This window comes from Artemia franciscana, chromosome 13 (assembly GCF_032884065.1).
Source record: "Artemia franciscana chromosome 13, ASM3288406v1, whole genome shotgun sequence".
Lineage (NCBI taxonomy): Eukaryota > Metazoa > Arthropoda > Branchiopoda > Anostraca > Artemiidae > Artemia > Artemia franciscana.
In genome coordinates this window covers 18,784,328-18,809,662 of record NC_088875.1, presented here as the reverse complement: position 1 = coordinate 18,809,662, position 25,335 = coordinate 18,784,328, and the positions used below count along the sequence as shown (strand labels likewise).

The window sequence follows — 25,335 nt, the reverse complement described above, 5'->3', positions numbered from 1 at the left end:
GCTGTTTCTGTATTATAGGAGTTAAGGCGGAGTTAAGCAAGGTTTTGTTCGATCCCCCTTTCTATGGATCATTTTGATGGACTTTGTCTTAAGGAGCACAGGAAAGGCAATGGGAGACCACGGAATCAAATGTGAAGGAAAGACTCTCCTGTACTTAGTTTATGCTGATGATTTAAGCATCCTAGATGAAAGTGTGAGCAAAATGAATGAAGTTTTAGATGTTTTTCGAGTTCAGGGTGCTAGAATAGGTTTGAAAATTAATATTAAGAAGACTAAGTCACTAAGGCAAGGAATAAGTGAAGATGAAAAGGTGACGTTGGGCAACGAAAAGATTAATCAGGTGGGTAGCTTCATTTACCTTGGTAGTATTATTAGTAAAGAAGGTGGGAGCCGTGAAGATGTTAAAAGTAGAATAACCAAGGCTCGGGATGTTTTTTTTTACAGTTAAAAAAAGTTTCAAGAATATGAAGATAAATCTGCAAACTAAGATTAGAATATTGGAAGGTACAGTGATGACAGTGGTCAAAGATGGCTCTGAAGCATGAGCGCTCCGAAAAGCGGATGAAAATTTACTAGATGTTTTCCAGAAAAATTGTCTACGGATTGCTCTGAGTACCCGGCTGACTGATCGTATTTCAAATAGTAGGGTGTACGAAAAGTGCCGTTCAATCCCTCTATCTAGGGCTATAATGAAAGAAAGGCAGAGATTGTTAGGGAACGTTCTGCGGATGAAGGATGACTGATTGCCGAAGATTGTCCTTTTGGGCCAACCGTCAAGGACTAAACGGCCAGCAGATCGTTCTCGTCTCGGGTGGGAGGATGTCATAAAGAAAGATTTAAAGGAAATGAGAACTTCTTGGGAGGGTGTAAAGAGGGAGTCTCTGAATTGTCTAGGATGGAGGAGAACCGTAAGTAGCTTTGTTGGCTTCAGGCGGCTCGGCGCTGCGGTGTGTTGTTAGTAGTAGCAGTAGTAGAATCATGTGTTGGTATATTTTTAATTTAGAAATTCTGATTTTAATGCCGGTTATAGAAAAAAAGTATAGCCCCAGTTGTTTGAATTCTGATTAGCAACTTGTATGTAATTATAATATTATCGTTATTGTAAAAAAAAACAACATACAACTAGTTTCAGCGACCAACTATTTCTCATTTAGGAGCAAAATGGAGATGGGATGTCAATAGAAAAACAACAACATTATTTTGTAATAATCCCGAACTACTGGCTGCTCCTCAACCTCGGTTGAAACACAGTTCAAGTACAGTAGCATAAAAAAAAGAAAAAATAACGAAGAGTCAAAAGTGAAAAGCTTTAATAATTATATCCATAGCAAAATTTGCGCAACTTACAAAAACAAATCTGATGCTCTTCCACTGGTAATCATAATAAAATGATTTGCAATTTATTGCGAAATAAATGTCGAAAAGCTGCTACAGAATTATCTCATTAATAAATTTTGTGCGCGAAATTGCATGGTGTTTATCCTGATTTTGTGTCAGCAAAAAGCGACACAGAGTGAAATCCTAAGTTAGAAACTTAAATAAAGAATGCCTATTGACATGGACAAAAACAGATCCAGTCGTTAGAGGATGGGATATCTGAGGAGATCCAGTCGTTAGAGGATGGGATATCTGAGGATTTCTAGAGGTTTTCTTTCAATGAAGTGATGAAAAGATCGAGGTGAAATCGCCCTAAGCATTTTGCATTTAGAATATAGCATAACAACCGAGTCGTCGCTGAAATCTTTTATCTCAGCGCACATAATTCATTGAATAATTTCAATTTTCCATTGTTGTTCGTAAAACATTAAGGCTGGAGTTGACTATGGAGTTATTTTGGCTAAATTTTTTAGATTAAATTTTTAAATTGGCCCTTTTTAGAACCGTTTTAAGCATGATTCTCTTTAATACAAGTGCCTAAAGAACGTGTTTCCGCCAACGAGTCTGAATTTGTCGAGAATAGCGAGGGCACAAAAATGGTTTCTCACGAAGGAAGTTCCGCATAGTATCGTTTCAGCTTGAAGTTGAATTTTCTGCACTATGAAGAGAATTATTTAGTTTCTCTTAGACCTTAAAGATTGACGAATGCGTTGAAGTCCTGGCAAGATCTGTAAATTAAGAGTAAGGCTGCCAGTAATATGTATGGTCTTACAGTTATTGATTTTTTTTTTTTTTAGTTTTTTTGTTTCACTAGATAGAAGAAACCATTTGAAACCATTTGATGCTACCGTAGCAAATTGCATTTTGAGCACTTAAAGAGACTCTTAAAGGTGCACCTTTCCCCTTATTTTTTGGTTGGTCGAACTTAGATAAAACCATACCAATTCCAAATAAAAAAGAAATGTTATGTTGGTTGTTACGAAATTTAGTCCCATTCTAGGAATCTTTAGATATAAGTTATGGGTATTTAGCCTGAAAAGGCCATTAATGGTAGTCCAAAATTCCCCTTTGATACTTTAGTCTGGAAAGTGACGTAAGAGATATGAAGTTTTAGCTTAAAGTATTTGCACGAGAAGAATTTCTCAGGCTAATAAGCCCCTCTCTCACGCCCTTTTTATGGCACTTGGTATCTACCAAGTGACATGTAGCGATCGCAAATTCTGTCGGTCTGTCGGTTCCGGTTTTGCTAGTTTAGGCACTTCCAGATAAGCTAGGACGATGAAATTTGGCAGGCGTATCAGGGCCCAGACCAGATGAAATTATAAGTTTTTGTTTCCCCGATTTGACCATCTGGGTGGGGGAGTGGGGGACGGTTAATTCGGAAAAATTAGAAAAAATGGGGTTTTTTTAACTTACGAACGGGTGATCGGATTTTAATGAAATTTAATATTTGGAATGATATCGTGTTTCAGAGCTCTTACTTTAAATCTATACCGGACCCGGTGACATTGGGGGGAGTTGGAGGGGGAAACCTAAAATCTTGGAAAACGCTTAGACTGGGGTATAATTCCAATATTTGGTTTGAATTTCTATTGAACATATCACTTTAAATGGCACCATAGCCAAATTTAATCTGATATTCATGCAATTTCAATCTACTATTGAAATCCTAACCATTTTTATTAATTAAACCTATTTAGATTAAGAAATACATTTTTTTTTACTCAAAGTATATAAATCTTGATAATTTCAACAATGTGTTGGATTTGAAACACGAATCACAGTTTCAACAAAAAATTTGATTTTTTGAGTGGTTTAAATTCCAGAAATTTTTTTGTTGGAAATCTATTTATTTTTTTTTACAGTGTTCGCATATAGCATTTATTATTGGGAAATCTAAAAAAAAAGGGGGATATTTTATGTAGGGTATTTTTCACAGGGAGAATTTTTCGCGGAGAAGAATGTTCCGGGGGTAATTTTCAGGTGAGATTTTACACGGCTGGGGAGGTCCTGGCATAGCTTAAAAACGGTTTGAAATTACTGCTACTACTAACTAACAACTCATCGCAGCACCAAGCCGCCTGAGGCCAACACAGCTACGCACGCTCCTTCTCCATCCCAATTTATTCAAAGCCTCTCTCTTTGCCCTCTCCCAGGAAGTCCCCATTTCCCTTAAATCTTTCTTTCTGATCTCCTCCCACCCCAACCGTGGATGACCTGCTTTCCGCTTAGCCCTAGACGGTTGGCCGAAAAGGACAATCTTCAACAATCAGTCATCCTTCATCCGCAGAATGTACTCTAGCCACCTCAAACTTTCTCGCGTTATAGCTTCTTGGGCCGAATAACTTTTTTCCGTTTGTAATGGTGTTGTAGTATTAATAAAATGATTGATTGATTGATTGATAGCCCTAGAAAGTGGGATTGAATCACACTTTTCGTACAGCCTACTGTTTGAAATACGGTCAGTCAGCCTGGTACCCAGAGCGATCCGTAGGCAATTTCTCTGGAAATCATCCAGCAAATCTTCATTCGTTTCTCGGAGCGCCCATGCTTCAGAACCATGTTTGACCACTGAAATCAAATTTCATCATACATTTAAATTGAATAAAAACAAGTTTTTTCAACCAGAAGTAAGGAGCAACATTAAAACTTAAAACCCTGCATTGGAGGGGTGCTGCGTGCCACTTCCTAAAACCTTTGATCTTTGCGCTAAAGTTTGGATTTTTTTTTTTTCACAATTCTTTTAAGAAAGATTGCTCAGAAGATTTTGATTTTGAACGAGTAGTACTGAAGAATTTAAGACTTTAACCTAAAGAGCGACGGTTGAGGAAGGAGCGGCCCCTCCTCATGTGCGGAATAATTTCTGTTGGTTTTAAGTTTTAATGTTGCCCCATACTTTCAATTGAAAAAACTTCTTTTTTTTAATTAATTGTAGCTTGAATGGAAAATTTCATCTTAAACTGAATCGATGTATAAAAGTGTTTTCAAACGAAGTGCGCCTTACTTCACTGCAAAATTACGTAACCAACCCATCTTTTATTTTTGCAGACGCGTAGATGTTTTTTTTTATCTATCGTCTGCATAAACCGCATTGTAAACACGTGAATGATATCGTTATATAAAAGCCATTGACTTAATGTTCTTACTGTGATGACTTCCAGTAAAATATACTGAATGACTTTCATTTTTTTATGCGTACATCTTTATATCTTAACAATAAAAGTTCGCATTAACAAGGAACAATAGAAAAATGAGCCTCTTCTAGGACATTTCAAGAGGACTGGTTTTCATAAATTGAAGATTTTTTTTTAAAGAAAAAAAAAACAATTAAGGTCTTGTGCACATTGAGTAATGATATAAACTGAAATAAACCATGTAAATACTACTATTACTAATAATAATAACTCACCGCAACACCAAGCCGGCTGAGGCCAACATAGCTACGCAGGCTCCTCCTCCAATCCATTCTATTCAAGGCCTCCCTCTTTACGCCCTCCCTCCTTACACCCTTTCAGGAAGTTCCCATTTCCTTTAAATCTTTATTTATTTGTGACATCCTCCTACCCCAAACGAGGGCGACTAGGAATATAAAAGGATGTTGGCCTCTAAATATATCCCTCTCCTTTCAAATATCGGTCTTTCAACCAATACTTGCATCAGAACAGGCATGTACTCGGAAATCTATTTGGAGGAAGGGGTACGTTTTCAAACAACAATAAACAAAATATTTACGTGCGAATTTTCGTTTGGTCAAGTATTATGTGAAGTAGATTTACCATTTAATTAAAATAGTTTCCAGAAAAAACAATAACATATTTCTAGCACTATTATTGAAGGTGTCTCCCTAATTGAACTGGGTGGAACCTTAGTCAGGGTGATAAAATCTGGACCAACCATAGAGAGAAAGGAGAAATTTTTATGTTCAATGCTTACTTTACGATTTATTTTCAGTATAACTATGTACAATAAATCTCAGAGATACAACTATGAAGGAGCAAAGAAACAGTTGTCAACATATTTTGGTTTGCGAAATAAAATTGTAGAAGGCAAAAATTGCATTTTTTGCGAATATTTCATTTATATATGATATAACCTTGCTTTGTAAGAAAAAAATATGCTACAAAAGTAAAAAATAAAAAAAAAAATGTCAAGGTGTTACTTTCTCAGCTGATCTGCGAACTAGTCGCTTTTATTAAACCAGATTTTCAAGATAAGTGTTTAACTTTTGACATTTCATTTAAACTGGTTTGGCAGCTTGTTTAGGTTTGTATCTATCATTTAATGATTTTTCCAAATTTAGCTTCCATTGTGTTTCAAGAAGCTGTACTGATTTAAACGTTTGGTGGGCTTTTAAGGGGGTGCTTACTTGACTATTTAATGTACCTCAATTAGCACACGATCAGGAGACAGGGTTTTATCCCTGGTTGACTTGGTTATTTTTATTTTCAGCTTCACCGAAAAAACACAGTTACTTATGAGTGCGAATCAAATTGTTCTTCTGACTTACCTTATCAATTTTCCAGCACGCAGACAGGGACACAGCCATTTTTTTTCCTTTGTGGAAAAAAACAAGAGTTGTTTTTTTAGGAATGGGAGGGGTGAATAATGAAGTAGATATTGTTTTTATCCATTCTTTGGAAAATGCTTCGCGGTTGCACATATTTGTTCAACTCTGGAGCCATATTAGGGGACTAATATATATATATATATATATATATATATATATATATATATATATATATATATATATATATATATATATATATATATATATATATATCTCCCCCCTCATCCTCTGCATGTAGCTCTTCAATTTATTAATTTTTGCGTAATTTTATAGCCTGTAAAGTATTTTGACTTTAAAGATTGTTGTCGCTGAAAATAAGTATTGCTGATGCATTTCGTTCACAAACCAAATTGATTGGGTTATATATATATATATATATATATATATATATATATATATATATATATATATATATATATATATATATTAGTATGTGGAGGGGGCCACATATTAGTATGTGGGGGGGGGGATGTATTCTTCTAAAACAAATTTCAATGAAAATACAGAAAAGGCCATTTTTCAAAATCTAGGGAGGGGCAAAAAATTGCGGGGGCAACGACCTCCTCATTTGACGCCACTGAATGTTAAACTATATCGAAAAGACTTTGACATCGAGCACTAAATAGTTCTTTGAGGAGTCAGTTTGACAGAGCCTAAACATTTTCTGTGCTCAAAAAGATAAACAAGCACCAAAAATCTCTTATATTTTTCCACCAGATGACTGATTTATTTAGATTAGACTTAGCAAAGACAGTAACTTAAAAAAACAAAACAATTGAAGGTTTGATTTAGTGATTTGCCGACTGACCGACTGTTGCCAAAGTATCCAAATACTTCTTTCTGTTTCTCTTAATCTTCTGAAAGTTTTCCCTATCTACATTTCTTTCCCAATTGTGGCTGTAGAAATGTAGTGTGGTTGTTGTGCTGAATTCAATTATAAACAGGATTTATTCTAAAGAAAAATTCTTTTTTCTTTTATCTTTCCTACTTTGTTACTCAATTTGTTGTCATTCAAATATTCAAATTCAAATATTATAAAGTTGACCGAATTTACCTTGAAAAAGGAAAGTGTAATACGTTCGTAAATTAACGTGTTTCGAGTGAAGAAATAAACTCGGGGTGTGTTTTACTGTGTTTCAACTATACTAAATGTCTACTACCGTGTTATCTTGTTCTAACGATCCTTTATTCGCTAGTGAATTTGACTTACACACTTCCAAATCCAAACAGGTTGGTCCAAAATGTTAAAATAATTATTGGGAGTATTATTCTTGAAATCGGAGGTTTTTCTAGCCTTTATTTTCAGGAACAAAGAAACAGATTGTGTTAAAAAAAATTGAAAAAGAAAGTCGAAAACTTACAGTTTCATCCAATGAAAGCTTGCTTAGTTAAAATTCAAAATCACGAGCAAAATTAAAAGGATAGCTTTATATTGACTTGGGTGGCCAGCGATCCCCCCCTCTGGCGATCACGCCCCCAGGAAAATACCCCTCCCCACTGCGGAATATACCCCTCTGAATAAACTCCCTCTCTCTTGGAAAATACTCCCCCCTCCCCCGAGGAAAAAAATCACCTAAAGCCATCGACTTGATCTTTAAGAGGCCGTCTTTAGCGACGCAGGATTTTAAATAGTCACACTTAACAAAGGAAGAGCAATAAAAAAAAAGACAAATTAACTAAGTAGTGAGTTTATTGTATTATTCTTCAATAGTCTAAATATATCTATGCCTTTACTAATAGGCTCGAGACACACTTGGTGCTTTTTGCCGAGCGTTTTTTGCCGTTGCTACTCTAGCGCATATACACTGCGTGGTAAACATTCTACCGTTTTAATATCTTTCGGTCATAATAGGTCTGAGGGATCATAATAAACCATTAGTAGATCTGAAATTTTCTGTGAAAAATTGTTTATAAAATCATTGATATATCCGAAGTTTTCATTTTTCATTGAAAAAAAAATTGAAAAAAAACGACGAATTTCCCCCCTCCCCGTACAAATTGAAAAAATATATTGTGTTCCCACCCCTATTTTTTATGAATTTATTACAAGTAAAGGCAACGGGGGAGGGAGGAGCAGTTAAAACTAGAAGCTATCCTGAAAATCTATAGGTAAAATTTATCTTAATGGAAATGAATTTAAATTGCGTTAAAATAATATTTTGTTTCGGGCACATAAATTGGATTAACAATAATTTTTGTCATGATAAATAGGCTTCTATTCGTTCAGGGTTGAAGGCAGGGGCTAATTTGGGCACTTCCTAAATATATTATACATCTTTTTTCAATTGATCCCTCTCATTTCCATTGAAAACAAATTCATTTATGACTTCCTATTTATTTTTTTTCTTTTATGATATATCATCTGCAAGCACACTAATCAGCAGCCGTCAGCGGTAAAAAAAAAAACGCCGAGTGTGTACGCTTCCATTTAGATCCATAGGCCAGCATCACAGCGTAGGCGTTAAAATAAACAATCGTTCATTTTGCCGTTCATTTATTGTGGCAACAGTGGACGGCTACATTGCCGCCATCGGTGTTTGTTTAAAGAGCGTTTTTTCTCGCCGAATGTGTCTTCCCAATTCTATTCTATATACCTCTAAGAAACGCTCGGTAAAAAGCGCTAAGCGTGTCTCGGGCCTCATAGGATAGGTTTTTTTTCTTCAAAATAACGCTTAGAATATTTATTTTCTTTCAACTACTGTAGTCCACCATTATTTTCTCTCGATGTTAGGTCATAACGGTGACCTTGGTAGCGTTGAAAAGTTCACGAAGTCACTCTTTTCTTTGTATTTTTTAGCCATGTTCTGACACGTGGATGATCTCTCGGTCGTAAAGTGAGGTCACATTTCTGACCTTATTTTAAGTGTCAACTCGTACCAGCATGGTGTAACGAAGGAATGGATTGTCGACTTGCATTTCTTAGTCTGTCGCTTTCACGGGGAAATTAAAATGTGTATGGTAATTCGTTTTTCGTAATTATAGGGTGAGCCTCCGGACTGCCTTCAGAAAGTTGAGGACACCGAATTGAAAGACATAATCCTTTGGTGTGTTCAGCCAAATCCTCTTGAAAGGTAGGCACCACGTTATTTGTTCCCTCTGTGCAAATATAAATTGAACTATGTAAATATGAGGTATTAATACAGAAAGTATGGTTAAAGGCAATCTTGAATTTGTGTAAAACAGATGTGTTCAGATGTGAGCGTTAAATCCATTCTTCACATTTTTGTGCCATTTTTTTTTTTATTGATTTCTCAATTTGTATTTTTATTAAGACATTCCTAGATAAAGAAAAATTAGCACACAAAAAAACAAGAAATATCTTAGCCATCTTATTCAAGTAAATTTTGTAAAGTAAGTCTCTGTGTGATGTTAAGAGTGGAGCGGTAGCCTGTAAATCTCAGTTTTACACACTTAAAAAGGGAAGGGGGTCGTATAACACTATTTTAACTACCGCTGCTGGCATAGATGTTGAATATTGTGTATAACTAAACCCTTTTCTTGAAGTAAAATTGCACTTCCAGTTCAGTTTTTTTTACTGAATGGAATGGATGCATTTCATAAACCGATGTCGAATTAAATATATACCTTTTCAATGACATTTCTTCTTTTTGTCAGTCTAAATTTGAATCATTTGGACTCATTTGGATTGACAAGTAAACCAGACGTACGTCGGTAAAGCTAGTAATAAGTGAAGGTGAACAAGTGTGGCTGATATTACCCTCGTTCTCGGCTATTTGATTGTATTGTTTTTGTTTTTGTTTTTTTTTTTCTTCTTTTCTTGGCATTTGTGAAGGGACACACATGCACGGAAAGGTGTAGCATAAATGGCAGACAGTAGCAACGGCAATCAAAGGGATAAAATTAACCCTTGACTGGGCTGCCCACTGAATTCAACAATCTGTCTTGGCTTTTTTCTACAATTGGCCATGACTTCCACTTTTCCCACAACTATTCCCTCTTTTTTAAATTCAAAAAATGTATGTCATTTTTACCAGTGTGATCTTAGAATGTATTTATTGTTCTGAACTGTGGGTGCTCCGAAAGATTTGCTTTATATTTCCAAAAGAAATTGCCTATAGATGGGTTTGGGGTTTCTGAGTGACTGACCGTATTTCGAATATTAGGATGTACGAAACGTTTTGTTTAATCCCGCTTTCTGGGGTCACAATGAGAAAAAGGTTGAGATGGTTTGGGCACGTTCTGTGGATGAAGGATGACTGACTGCCAAAGATTGCCCTTGTCGGCGAACCGTCTAGGGCCAAATGAAAAACAGATCATCCCTGGTTAGGAAAGGAGGATGTCGTAAGGAAAGATTAGGGAAAATGGGAACTTTCTGGAAGGGTGTAAAGAGGGATGCTTTGAATAGATTGTGATGGGTAGGAGTGTGTGTATCTGTGTTGGCCTCAGGCGGCTTGGTGCTGCAGTGAGTTGTTGACGACTGACGACTGTCAATCCAAGTAGTCCATAAGGTGTAATTTCAATGACTGAATGGTCCGACATTAACGCGAGGAAACTTTTTTGATGCCTACGATCAAGGGTCGTCTAATTGATATTGTTTTTCGTTTTTAACATGTTAGTTTATTCAACCTAATTCAAAATTTCATAAAGAAAAAGTTATTGCTGCTAAAATCATAACCAGACAACAACGTATAATGATGGCCATAGTAATAAATGAAAGGATATTCCGAACTTTCACGAAGACTTTTGGAAGTGGAAGGAGCTTTGGGACGATAGAATTTCACCTAGAATTTTAGACTTCGTTTAAACGCTAGGAAAATCCTCACCGCTGAGTTATAGAAGTCACTCAAGTGGAAAGTAAGAGGATAAAATGCCGTATTTAGGAAGGTAAAATAACAAAGCAAGCTATTTTTACAAAATCTGGGTGAAATCAAGACTATGTTTTGAGACTTACATTGGATATTTTCTTTCATGTTGAACTTTTAGGAATATTTCAGGGAATTGGAGACATTTGAGATGCATAAATTTTTTTCTGTTCGCTTTTCCTTCTCAACCTTTTCATACTCTTGGTGCAAAAACTTCGCTTACTATTTTTTCATGTATCTTCTTATTACCAGTTTGTAGAAGCCCAGCTTCCTAGTCGAAGGGCGACAAAGTGCATCCACCCTCAGTTTTTTTTCTTTTCTGTTTTTTTTATTATTCAGGAACAAATGTTAAAAATTCAAGGAGTTTTCGAGGAGATAAAATAGAATATCAATGGGAAAATCTCTAATTTATCGAAATTTTGAAAATTGATTTTCAATTTACAACATTTACATAATTTTTATTATTATTTCTTAAAAAAACCGTCGCAAAAAAAAAATGAACGGAACACTGGAAAGGGAATGAGAAGGGAAATATAGTGAACGTGAGAATTACATACACAAAAATAGTATGATATTATGACAATAAAAAGAAATAAATAAAATAAAACAAAAAACATAAATATGAGATATCCTAAAAGGCCCTGATGAGGTTGCTGATAGTGACAGCGACGCACATCGATTTAGTTGGGAAACCTTTCGAAGTTCGTGTTATTCAGCAATATAGTTTGAAGTTCTCATAAAGCTAGTCTCTATTCCTGTAACACATTAGAGCTACTTTCCATTATCGTCCTTGGCTCCTCAGCCCAATAGTTAGTCAAAACTTCAGAATTATCTGAATTTTTTGGCTTCTTTTCCACCTTTTTGTGGTTATCAAATTCGATACATGTTGAAGCTGTTATGGCTTTTTGAGTATTGCCAGGAATGGTTCAATTTTTTGCCAATACGAGACTGTCAAATTGCGAGGTTTTACTAAGGGCAATTTCAAAATGAAAACATCCCCTATGATCTTTAGAAGGCACCTTAACTAGTGGTGTAAATGACTATAAGGCAGGGGGGTATTTGCCCTAGATTTTGGATTCCCCTTGATCTTTTTTTTTCGAAGTCATCTTTTATTCAAACATGAGTATATAATCAAACAGTTCGTGGCTTAATATTAACCGAAACTCTAAAAAGCGGAATGTTGATACCGATAGATATATCAAAAGAATTGGCTTATTATGCTTATCTAAATATAAAGTTTCATTAAGTTTAGTGTTACATATCTAAAGTTGCAAGCCTGTGAAAATTTGACTGATTTTCCAAAAAGGGAGGAAACACCCCATGAAGTTTGATAATTTTTAATAAAAATCACACCGTCACATTCAGCGCACCAGAGAATTTCATTTTTGAGGTTTCAACCTCCTATCTGTAAAAATGTGGAATTTCGAATTTTTTACCGGAGGAAAGATCACGGGTACGTGTTTATTTGCTATTTTGTTGTTTTTTTTCTACCCAGGGATGACCTTATCGACCCCATGACCCTAGAATATCGAGAAATGGCTTATTCGAACTAAAATTAAAAGTTTCAGTTCCATTTTTAAGTGACCAAAAAGATCGGAGGGCAACTAGGCCCCCTCTCTCGCCCCTTTTTTCCCCAAAATCATCCAATCAAAATTTTGAGTTAGCCATTTTGTTCAATATAGTTATAATGCCCAATAACTCAACCTTTGGATATAACATGACCCCTCCCCGCACAGCCCCAAGGGAAAGGTCAACAAATACTACGCATAGTATTTGTTGTTGGGAAGCATGCATACATTTTTTGGTGGAGTGAGGGGGGCACATTTTCTGATGGGGGGTTTTCCACGGGGGAAACTTCTGTGTGTAGGGGGGTGGGGTCCATGAGATGAAATTATAAGGGGAAATTTTACACTGGGTGAATTTGCCTGAATTCCTATACAAAACTCTTTTTATATGTCTTTCTCTTTCCCATCCAATTTTACGTGTGGAACTATTAAGGGTAGTTGATCTGGGTAAATTTTCAACGGAATGAACTGTCTGGAGGATATTTCCGTGAGGAGGGGATATCTCCGTGGAGGTGGGCCAGATTTCCTGGCATTATTTTAAAATCGATCAGAAATTAGATAATAAAAACAAGTTTTTATGGCACTTGGTATTAACCAAGTAACATATAGCAATCGCCAATTCTGTCGGTCCCGGTTTTGCTACTTTAGGCACTTCCAGGTAAGCTAGGACGATGAAATTTGGCAGGCGTATCAGGGACGGGACCAGCTTAAATTAGAAATAGTCTTTTTCCAAATTTGACCATCTAGGGGGGAGTGGGGGCCGATTAATTCGAAAAAAATAGAAAAATTGAAGTATTTTTAACTTACGAACTGTTGATCAGATCTTGATGAATTTCTGACAAATACTAATTCTGAAAAATTAAAAAAAATGAGGTATTTTTAACTTACGAACGGGTGACCGGATCTCAATGAAATTTGATATTTAGAAGGATATGGTGTCTTAGAGCTCTTATTTTAAACCCGACCGGATCTGGTGACATTGGGGGGGAGTTGGGAGGGGGAAACCTAAAACTTGGAAAACACTTGAGTGGAGGGATAGGGATGAAACTTAGTGGGAAAAATAAGCACAAGTCCTAGATACATGATTGACACAACCGGAACGGATCCGCTCTCTTTGGGGTAGTTGGGGGAGGGGTTAATTCTGAAAAATTAGAAAAAATGAGGTATTTTAACTTACGAACGGGTGATCGGATCTCAATGAAATTTGATATTTAGAAGGATATCGTGTCTCAAAGCTCTTAATTTAAATCCTGACCGGATCTGGTGACATTGGGGGAAGTTTGGGATGGGGAACCTAAAATCATGGAAAACGCTTAGATTGGAGGGATTGGGATGAAACTTGGTGGGAAAAATAAGAGCAGAAGTCTTACATACGTGATTTACATAATTGGAACGGATCCGCTCTATTGGGGGGGGGGGGCTAATTTTGAAAAATAAGAAAAAATGACGTATTTTTAACTTACGAAGGAGTGATGGGATCTTCATGAAACTTCATATTTAAAAGGACCTCGTAACTCAGATCTCTTATTTTAAATCTCAACCGGATCAAGCGTAATTGGGGGGGGGCAGTTGGGGGAACCGAAAATCTTAGAAAATACTTAAAGCGGTGAGATCAGGATAAAACTGGATGGGAAGAATATAAACCTGTCTTAGATACGTGACTGACATAACCGGACCAGATCTGCTCTCTTTGGTGGAATGGGGGGGGGGTAATTTTGAAAATTGAGGTATTTGTAACTTACGAAAGGGTGACCAGATCTTAATGAAATTTGATATTTAGAAGGATCTTGTGCTTTAAAGTTCTAATTTTAAATTCCTACCAGATCCTGTGACTTTGGGGGGAGCTGGAGGGGGAAACCGGAATTCTTGGAAAACGTAAAAATTGGTGTATTTTTATATTACGAATAGATGATCAGATCTTAATGAAATTTGATTTTTAGAAGGAATTCATGTCTCAGAGCTCTTATTTCAAATCTCAACCAGATCTTTTGACATTGGGGGGAGTTGGAGGTGGAAATTTTGGAAAAACACTTGGAGTGGAGGAATCGGAATGAAGCTTGGTGGATAGAATAAACAAATGTCCTTGATACGTGATTGACAGAATCGTACTGGATTCGCTCTCTTTGGGGGAGGGGTTCAGTGATTTGGCGAGTTTGGTGCTTCTGGACGTGCTAGGACGATGAAAATTGGTAGGCGTGTCAGGGAGCTGCACAATTTGACTTGATAAAGTCGTTTTCCCAGATTCGACCATCTGGGGGGCTAAAGGGAGAGGAAAAATTAGAAAAAATTAGGTATTTATAACTTACGAGTGGGTGATTGAATCTTAATGAATTTTGATATTTAGAAGGACATCGTGACCCAGAGCTCTTATTTTAAATCCTGATCGGCATTATGCCTCTTATCTTCCTTTTTAAATCAATCTATTTATTCATAGAATTTTGTTAGAGCTCATACCATATGATCTCTTGGCTCGTAGCTCGTCTCGTCTCTTGTTTTTAACTGAAAGTAAAGAACATCATTAAAACTTAAAAGAAACAGAAATTATACGCATATTAAGGGGGTCATCCCCTCCTCAACACTTCGCTCTTTACGCTAAAGATTGAATTTTATTCCAATTCTTTAAGAACGGCTCCTGAACAAAAGGGCCGTTTAGTTAGAACGAAAGTACCTTGTTTTCCTTGTCCTCTTCACGCGGTCAGTGTTGCTTCAAACCTTGCTTAGACCACTCATTTCATTTCTAAGCAAATAAACAAAATGGAATTCTTTAATCCTGAATTCTAAAAATCTTGTACGCTCTGTGGCATAATATTCATTTTTAAGTTTCACCTACTTTAAAATAAGTGTTTATAAGATGCAAATACATGCGGCATTAGACTTTTAAAAGATAAATTTGAAAAATTTCCGCCGCTTCACGACATAAATTCTTGTCTTGTATTATTTTATTTGGAATTCAGGGTTGTCTAGCTCTGGTCAAGCATAAAACATAACCCAACTAGTTTATGTTTATGATCAATTTTTTTTCTGTCATTTGAATTCTGCAATATTTACCCTACAAATATTTATACAATATTTGTTTTAAATGAAGCGATTCCGTTTTTACACGTATGAATGCTTTAAGTAATGCCCCAGTTTTCAATCTAAAAAAATAATCTCCTAATTTGCATTTTGACCCTGGGATTTGGTAAAAGTCTGTCATTTCATAGTTAGGTGATTGAGGTCATACATGACTGAGTTCAGTTGTTGACCCGCATTTGTCTGTGTTTTATCAAGTATAATCGAATATGGATAAGTTTCTAGATTTTAGATACCACCATTCAAAGTACATTGGGAATACAGAACATAGGTAGATAGTATGAATATTCGTTTATGTGTTAACTGTAGTTTAGCCCTATGGGGGAGGGGATTCTTCACCCTCTCCAAACATTAAAATCTTATATAACTCTAGTAGTTTTTAAATAATGTGGGGGTGTTTTTAATTTCACGGACCCTTTATTTTTTTAAACAATAATCGAAGTAATATTGAACAGTATGAAGATTGTTTGACGGATTCACGCCTATATGCAGTACAGGAGGATGGAGGGTATAAATCTTACTTTTTATGCTAATATATGTATGTTTTTTGAGAAATACTAAATATGTGAAAATCCAGGTATTAGGGCATAAAAACGCACATGTATGTCACTAGGTATATGATTACTGGTGCGAGGGGCTTTCGTGCCCTTGCCTTCGTAAATTTTCGGTAATTTTATTATTTTTTATAATTTGCTACGTTTTCCATATAATTATTCGCGTAATTTTTGTCATTTTAAAGATTTTTTTTGCCCTCATGCCATCGAACTATGCGTAAATGCTTGTATCCGACCCCCCTCCCATGAAAAAATATTTTAGCGCTCCACTCCCTAAAAATGCTGGTTAGTGAATATCATTAATATAATCCTTCTTCACTTAGTAGTTAAATAGAACAACTAGTTTTTTCAACGGAAAATAAGGAGCAACATTAAAACTTAAAAAAAGAACACAAATTATTATGTTCATGAGGGGGTTACCCCCTCTTCAACACCTCGCTCTTCACGCTAAAGTTTTTAGTACTTAAAGCAAAACAACTTATTGGGTCAATTTTGATATACCTGAACAATTGTTTGGGGTCATGAAACTATTGTTAATAGATGCATTTTGACTTTTGGAACATCTTTTCTCTCTTGCAAAACTACCGCAAACTCACCGTTATGGAGTTATTCCGGCCCAAATATTCTTGTATTTACACATATGGAATTGCAATCATTTCCGTAAACTAACTATTGCTGTATTTAATGTACTATGCTTTAGCCCCCCCCCCTAATGTGCAAATATAAAATAACTCCATAAAGGAGCGACCCGGCTCAATAGTAATCGAAACTCTAAAAAGCGGAATTTTGATGCTAAAATATTTATAAAAAAGAATCAGTTTTTCATGCTGATTTTAAATATATAAGTTTCATCAAATTTAGTCTTTGTCATCAAAAGTTGCGAGCCTGAAAAAATTTGCCTTATTTTAGAAAATAGGGGGAAACACCTCCTAAAAGTCACAGAATCTTAATGAAAATCACACCATCGCATTCGGCGTATCAGAGAACCCTAAAGCAAATTTTCAAGCTCCTGTCTACAAAAATGTGGAATTTCGTATTTTTTGCCAGAAGACAAATCACGGGTGCGTGTTTATTTTTTTGTTTTTATTTTTTTTTTCCAGGGGTCATCGTATCGACCAAGTGGTCCTAGAATGTCGCAATAGGGCTCATTCTAACGGAAATGGAAAGCTCTAGTGCCCTTTTTAAGTGACCAAAAAAATTGGAGGGCACCTAGGCCCCCTCCCACGCTCATTTTTTCTCCAAAGTCAACAGATCAAAATTTTGAGATAGCCATTTTGTTCCGCATAGTCAAAAACCGTAATAACTATGTCTTTGGGAATGACTTACTCCCCCACAGTCCCTGGGAAAGGGGCTGCAAGTTACAAACTTCGACCAGTGTTTATATATAATAATGGTTTCTGGGAAGTGTACAGTCGTTTTCAGGGGATTTTTTTTTTGGTTTTGGCGGTGGGGTTGAGGGGAGGGGACTATGTGGGAGGATCTTTCTTGGAGAAATATGTCATGGGGGAACAGAAATTCAATGAAAAGGGCGCAGGATTTTCTAAAATTACTATAAAAAAACAATGAAAAAATAAACATGGAAAAGTTCTTTCAATTGAAAGTAAAGAGTAGCATTGAAACTTAAAACGAACAGAGATTATTACGCATATGAGGGGTTCTAAAAATACTTTAGCATAAAGAGCGAGGTATTTAGGAGAGATATAAATGCCTCGCTCTTTATGCAATAGTATTTTTAGTAATTTCAACTATTTATTCTACGGCCTTTCTGATTCAGGGGTCATTCTTAAAGAATTGGGACAAAACTTACGATTTAGTGTAAAGAACGAGGGTACAAACCCCCTCATATACATAATACAAATTAAAGAATATAAAAGTTTGTTACCTAAGTTAATTCTTCAGTTACGTATATTTTTACTAATAAAAAAATTCGTTAAAAATAAAAATTTATAGTTGCCTTTTTATGTAACTGAAAAATTGCCTGGCAACTAGGCCTCCTTCCCCATCCCTTATTTCTCAAAATCGTCTGATCAAAACTAAGAGAAAGCCATTTAGCCAAAAAAGGAATTAATATGCAAATTTCATTTTAATAATTTATGTGCGGAGAGCCAAAATCAAACATGCATTAATTCAAAAACGTTCAGAAATAACATAAAAAAAACTAGTTTTTTTTTAAATGAAAGTAAGGAGCGACATTAAAACACGAACAGAAATTACTCGGTATATGAAATGGGCTGTCCCCTCCGCAATCCCTCGCTCTTTACGCTAAAGTTTGACTCTTTGCCACAATTCTGCTTTTTAAAACAATTAAAAGCTTTAGCGTAAAGAGCGAGGGATTGCGGAGGGGACAACCCATTTCATACGGAGTAATTTCTGTTCGTTTTAAGTTTTAATGTCGCTCCTTACTTTCAGTAAAAAAAAAACTAGTTTTTTTATGTAATGCAAGATAGAAAAGATGTTCCAAAAGTCAAAATGCATCTATTAATAATACTTTCATCACCCAAAACGATTGTTCCGGTAATATCAACATTGACCCCTTATTGTTCTAATTAAACGACCCTTGTTTTTTAATAGTTGTTGTTAAAGCATTGGGACAAAAGTCAAACTTAGCGTAAATAGTGAGTTATTGAAGAGGGGCATTCCCCTATTTGCCTTTCTGTCCGTTTTAAGTTTTAATGTTGCTTCAAAACTTGTCTTTCTATTTAATTTCTATTCGTTTAAAAAAAATGCCATGAAATCCGGCTCCACTTCCACGGGGAAATCCCCTAGCAGAAAATTCACCCCGGAAAATATACGCATACTTCTTCATAACAGGCAAATTTTACTACTGAAAGTTCTTTCCTTTCAGTCTATGAGGCTGTGGGTGGTCATTTTATCTCCAAATGCATTGTTATTGAGTCTTCCGACTATGCTGGACAAAGTAACTATTTCAAAATTTTGATGCGACGATTTTGGGGGAAAAGGAGTGAGGGAGGGACCTAGCTGCCTTTCAATCTCTTTGGTCACTGAAAAAGAGAGCCAGAACTTTTAATTTCCGCCCTCTCTCGATGTTCTAGAACCGTTGGTTCAGTGCGATCATCCCTGGAAAAAATAGCAACAAAAAAATAAATAAAGAAAGAAATAATAAACACGCATCCGTATTGTGGTGGGCATTTCAGCAGGAATGCTCTGGCTTGTACATTGGCGTCAACGGAGGGGGGTATATGCCCTCTTAATATTTTACCCACCGCCCCTACATTTTGAAAGTGTCCGTTCAGTAATTTCAATGAAAATTGCCTTTCTTTGGTATTCTTTTTAGAAAAAATGTCCCTCGCCTCCTCTCACTGACTTTTGGGAATTGACGCTTCTGGGCTCACGCCGAACTTAAAATAATTTTTTTTTCACATATTTTCATATAGTTTGCCGGTATTTTTCTGTCTGGCTAATCCCACCGAATAAAGATTAGCTTCGTTTTTTTTCCTACTTTAATTACCTTATGACTTAAACGCTTGACTCTACACGCGATCATAGTAGGCTAGTATTCATCTTGATAAATCATTCACGGTTATGTGCTTCAACTTTTTTTTTGTATCAGTCACCACTGAAAACTGTAATTTCCTTTTCTGCTAATTTTAGATGCGTACATCCAAGATTAAATGATCAACTGTTTGAATTAGCTTTTGTTCATTCAATAAGACTGTGGGCAATATATCGGGACGCTCCAAAATGTTAAACAAACAGAAGAGTCATACGAATCCACGGGAAAGTTAGGGGAAAATCACGAAATGTTTTAGATGTGTAATTTCACCCACCCCGCCTCCTCTACTCCTATACGTGGCGACAAATTCTTATATTTGTCTTTCAAACCCCACTGCCTCCATTCCCATTCCTGGCGGCTTATACTTATGTTTGTCTTCCAAACTTATGCTTGCTTAAAATACTTTTTAAAAATTACGATATGCTTTTTTTTATCAATGATGCGTTGATGTACGTTTCATTATTAAAATTCGAGTTTCAAGATTATGTCATTAATTTAGCTTAGTTTCGTCAAGACTGTGAAGTTGGACCCGATTTTCCCAAGTTATGTGAAAATGACTGTATAAAACGAAAAATGAGACATATAGTACCATAAAGGCAAACTTTTACTAAGAAAACTGATGTGTTTCTGCGGATACTTGAATTATGTAGGTCTTTTTGTGTAGGCAAGACCTTTTAAAATGCTAAGCTTCAGAGGGGGGGGGGGTCAACCCCTGCCCCACAGCAAGTTACGTCCTTGCTGTCAATGGGCTTATTATATATTTGTTAAGTATGACGTGATATTTTTATTAATTGTTTTGTTTTCTGGATCATCAACACTTCTACTTTCCTACTTAAAACCTGGCTAACACATTATTTATATTAATAAGCAATGCAAAATATGTTAATCCTCTTGTTGTAGTTTCGACTGCTTATGCTATGTTTGTATGAATAGTTACTAGGGTCCTATGTTTGGTGAAGTTTCTGAAAAATTCCCCTGTTTGACAGACCCACTGTACATGATGTCCTGAGTCACCCGTTTTTCCTTGAAGACCCTGAAAAGGATCCTGGTTTCATAATAGATGTGCAAAATAGGGATGAAGCATATGATCCAAGTAACTCTGTCATAAACTTTCAACTCAAAGTGACGGACAACAATCGAAAAGGAGCCGAATATCCAGATGAAGGAGCTATTGCTTTCCCTTTTGATCTTGAAAAGGACTCAGTTGCAGAAGTTGTTGGTGCAATGGTATATTTGTTCTTTTTTTCTTATGATCTTTTAGCCTCAACTCCGGGACCAAATATTATCAATGTTCAGTTTTCCAGACAAAATTTAGGCTGGATACTGAAAAGAGCGAAATTGTTGTTTAAAAAAAAGAGTGTAGGTAGTGAAGAAAAGTATAGATTTAAGTTTAATAATAAGGAACTAATTGTAAGTAAAATAATAAAATATTTAGGATTTATCTTATCGGAAAATGGAAGCCTAAAGAGTCATGTTGATGAAATGATTAAGAGAGGTAGAGTGGTCATCTCTGCAATTTTTAAAAACCCGACGACAATGGAAATTAAAAACCTAAGAATGCATAAAAGAATATTTAATACAACAAGAGCTCTAGCAAAATTCTAAGAATCAATAGATTGCTTTAAAAGGGAAATCAGAGGCTTAATGCCGGTCGGGATTTAAAATAAGAGCTCCGAGTCACGAGGTCCTTCTAAATATTAAAATTCATTAAGATCCGATCACCCACTCGTAAGTTAAAAATACCTCAATTTTTTCAATTTTTCCTCTCCCTTCAGCCCCTCAGATGGTCGAATCGGGAAAAAGACTTTATCAAGTCAATTTGTGCAGCTCCCTGTCATGCCTACCAATTTTCATCGTCCTAGCACGTCCAAAAGCACCAAACTCGCCAAAGCACTGAACCCGACCCCCCTAACTCCCCCAAAGAGAGCGGATCCAGTCCGGTTACGTCAATCACGTATCTACAACTATAAGCGTTTTCCAAGATTTCCGGTTTCCCCCTCCAACTCCCCCCAATGTCAACAGATCTGGTCGGGATTTGAAATACGATCTCAGACATGAGTTCCTTTTAAACATCAAATTTCATTAAGATCCGGTCACCTGTTCTTAAATTAAACATATCTCAATTTTTCTAATTTTTCCAAATTAACAACCCCCAGCTCCCCCAAAGATAACAGATCCGTTCCAGTTATATCAATCGTGTATCTATAACTTGTGCTTATTCTTCCTATCAAGTTTCATCCTGATCTCTTCACTCTAAGCGTTTTCCAAGATTTCCGGTTTCCCCTCCAATTCCCCCCAATGTTGGATCTGGTCGGGATCTAAAATGAGAGTTCTAAAGCACAAGATCCTTCTAAATACCAAATTTCATTAAGATCTGATCACCCTTTCGTAAGTTACAAATACCCCATTTTTTCTATTTTTTCCCAATTACTCCCCCCCCCCCTCTCTAACTCAAACAAAGAGAACGGACCCGCTCTGGTTATGTCAGTCACGTATCTTGGACTTGTGCTTATTCTTCCCACCAAGTTTCATCCTCATCTCTCCGCTTTAAGCGTTTCCCAAGATTTCCGCCCCCCCCCCCAATGACACTGGATCCGGTCGAGATTTAAAATAAGAGCTTTGAGACACGATGTCCTTCCAAACATCAAAATTCATTAAGATCCGATCAGTCCTTCGTAAGTTATAAATACCTAATTTTTCCAATTTTTCAGAATGACCTCCCCGCCAACTCCCCTAAAGAACGCAGATCCGATCCGGTTATGTCAATCACGTATCTAGGACTTGTGATTGTTTTTCCCACACCAAGTTTCATCCCGATCCCTCTACTCTAAGCGTTTTCCAAGATTTTAGGTCCCCAACTCCCCCCAATGTCACCGGATCCGGTCGGGATTTAAAATAAGAGCTCTGAGACACGATATCCTTCCAAACATCAATTTCATTAAGATCCGATCACTCCTTCGTAAGTTAAAAATAACTATTTTTTCTAATTTTTCGATTTAACAGATTTAGGAAGCCAGGTACGATTTATGAACATTAGAATCAGGCAAAACCTTGTTTTGGAGAGGAAGTTTATTTTAAATTTAATTTGCGGGCTATGATTCTATGTCGTTGGATTCAGCTCAGGGAGAATTTTCTTCCAGTCCAGAACAGGCAAAAATGCTAGAAAAAAAAAATAATTGGTCCTTATAGGCTGTATGTTTGTCTCCTTTGTAAAGATGAGGATGAAGACTTGGATTATTTCTCAGGAAATGCCCGGTGCTCTTTGATTTACGGGAAATTTATTTACTTGGGATTAATTTGATGCTTTCTGGTATTCTGCAAAATAGTTACATAACCACCATATTTCGAGTGGGAGTGTATATAGATAAATCCTTAGTAAGAATTAAGAGTTTATATGACTAATTTATTTTGTCGTTCGATTAGGTATTTTCGCGTTGTATTCTGTTTCTGTTTGTGCTGGTAATTTGTACTGTTGTTTAATATCCTTGCTTGTTTGTTATTTATTTATAATTTTGTCTGTATATGTTCCTTAGGCTTTTGAAATACACTTATCTATCTATCTATAGTAAAAGGCGGCGTGAAAACATTTTTAAGTAACTGGTTTTTGAAACAAGTTCTTTTGGCGAATTTCTTTTTCAATTTTTATTTAATGAATATACAATTAAAAAGAAACTTTTATCAGCATTTTTATTTAATCAGATTCATGTTAGTAGTACGACAGAATTTATAATATTTCTGGATGGAATTACCAGGTTTTCTGGCAGTAAAAATTTAAGGTATCCCTTGTTCTATAAATTTTATAAACTTTTGTGTAAAAATTGCAGGATATAAAAACAATATGTTAATACATTTTTGATTTTAGCATCAGTTTAACAATCAGAAAACAAATCTGAAACGACCAGGTTTGCCACGAGACTAAACCAATCAAAAAAAGAAAAGGAAAAATCTGAAAACAAGATTTGAAATCAGCATAATAGCTCTGATAAGAATCACCTACTCATTGGTAGTCAGCAGAAAAAGAATGAGACAACTCTTGATCCCCTGTGTAATATGATAAGATCGCATATTTTGGGGCATTAAAGATGTGAAAGTGGTTTTAACAAAGTGATGTGGGTTTCTTCCATGGAATTCTTATAGAAATTTACTGTAATTTAGGGAGATGCTGCATATAATGGATAAGTAGAAAATAGGGTTGCCGTCGTTCCTTTAGACCTTGAACTATAGTTTTGGGATTTGTTTTCTCTGCGTTCAATTTTCTCAATAGTATTTTACCAAATGAGTTACTTAATAAAGACTACGTGTTTAGAATTGATTCTGATATGATTGGTCTAAAGCAATGTGACAAGGGTGCCAATAAATGGCCAAATCGATAAATTTATTCTAAAAAAAGAAAAAAAAAAATAGAAAAAGGAGGAAAGATGGTGTCAAAAAAATCTTACGGGGCCAGACCCCACCCCCCGTACCGCCCCCTGGATCTGCCAGTGCAATGTAGAGCTATTAAATATTTTGAATCTAATGGCGTAATTTTCATTACGATCACTTGTATTTTTGGGGTGTTTTACGGATTTTACAAAAATCAGGCAAATTTTCTTTGGCTCGTGATGTTTGATGTGTAGTATTAAACTTAATGAACTTAATATATTTGGAATCAACATAAAAAGCCAGTTCTTTTGATGTGTAAGTTGTTATCATTTTTTCTTTATTAGAGTTTTAGTCATTAATGGCCCAAATCACTTCTTACTTTAAGTTCGTTACCGCGAGCTGTTTGATTCAGCACCACACATTTTACACGTATTTTCGAAAATTGATAAAGTTTCAATAATTCTTTCTTTTCTTCAATTTCTTAATTGTCTTAATTTCATTTTGGCTGTTCAAGTTAACGCGCGGGAATTTTCTGGGGGGGGGGAGCTGGGTCCCCTTTTTAACAAACTTGACTCTTTAGCGTTTGAACTGCATCTTGTCAACAAGAAGGAAGGTTTCTCTAAAATTAGCCGGATGAAGACGTCAAAAAAAAAGGAAAGACGAATGCATTTAAGGCATACTTTTTTTAAATTTTAGAAGTAAAATCATCTGAAACCATGTTATGCTCAGACGTACCAAAATATTCTATGGAGCCATGGGCTTAAAAGAGGGAAATGCAGTAAGGTTCATGAACCTTATCGCAGAGACTTCGCAATAGGGGTGGCGATACCCCCTCCCCCTTACCGAAATCTGAGGTCTCCTTATTCGAACTGTCAATTTTTTTGTATTATTGGGAGTTTTTTATTGCCCCCTCTGTAAAACAGTTCTGTTACTGCACCCCTGAAAACAATTCCCAAGTACATGCCTGTCTTATCGGTACCTAAGGTCTTCAGTGGATGTCAAATGCGTAATCGGGAGTGGCATGCCTAGGCCTTATATACCGTACCACGGCCCTCACGAATCTAAATCTGAGCCCTCCTTATTCAAATTGTCTTTTTGTATTATTGGAACCTCCTCCCCTTAGTTTTTTTTATTGCCCCCTTTATAAAAACAGCTGTGTTACTGCACGCCTGAAAACAATTCACAAGTACATGCCTGTCTTATCGGTACGTGATGTCGTTGATGAGTGTCAAATGCATAATCGAGAGTGGCATGCCTAGGCTATATATACCGTACCACAACCCTCACGAAATTTATGGGGCACCGATGCTTTACGGTTTTTTTTTTTGCTTCTAAATATAAAAGCAGTGACGAATTCAAGGGAATGGAATCCTCTTCCCCTCCAAAAGTAGGTGTCCTTGTGTGATTCTTGCTACATCCCTTTTTTTAATCTTTACTAAAATGCTGATTTTTACACTCAAGGAGATTTCATATGAATTATTTCACAAATGCATGTAAAGCA

At 36.1% G+C, this 25,335-nt stretch overlaps 1 protein-coding gene across 6 annotated transcripts in view; it reads left to right on the top strand.

Moving 5' to 3' along the window:
- The window catches only part of LOC136034603 (uncharacterized), a 146,162-nt gene that overhangs the window by 77,755 nt on the left and 43,072 nt on the right, over nucleotides 1-25,335 (top strand). For 5 of the 6 annotated variants that reach the window (XM_065715876.1, XM_065715871.1, XM_065715874.1 and 2 more), the window contains exons 6-7: nucleotides 8,927-9,015; nucleotides 20,459-20,699. In XM_065715876.1, coding sequence (XP_065571948.1) covers nucleotides 8,927-9,015; nucleotides 20,459-20,699 — 330 coding nt within the window. Of the gene's footprint in view, nucleotides 1-8,926; nucleotides 9,016-15,526; nucleotides 15,676-20,458; nucleotides 20,700-25,335 lie in introns of those variants that run through there. The other variant, XM_065715877.1, reaches the window with a different exon arrangement.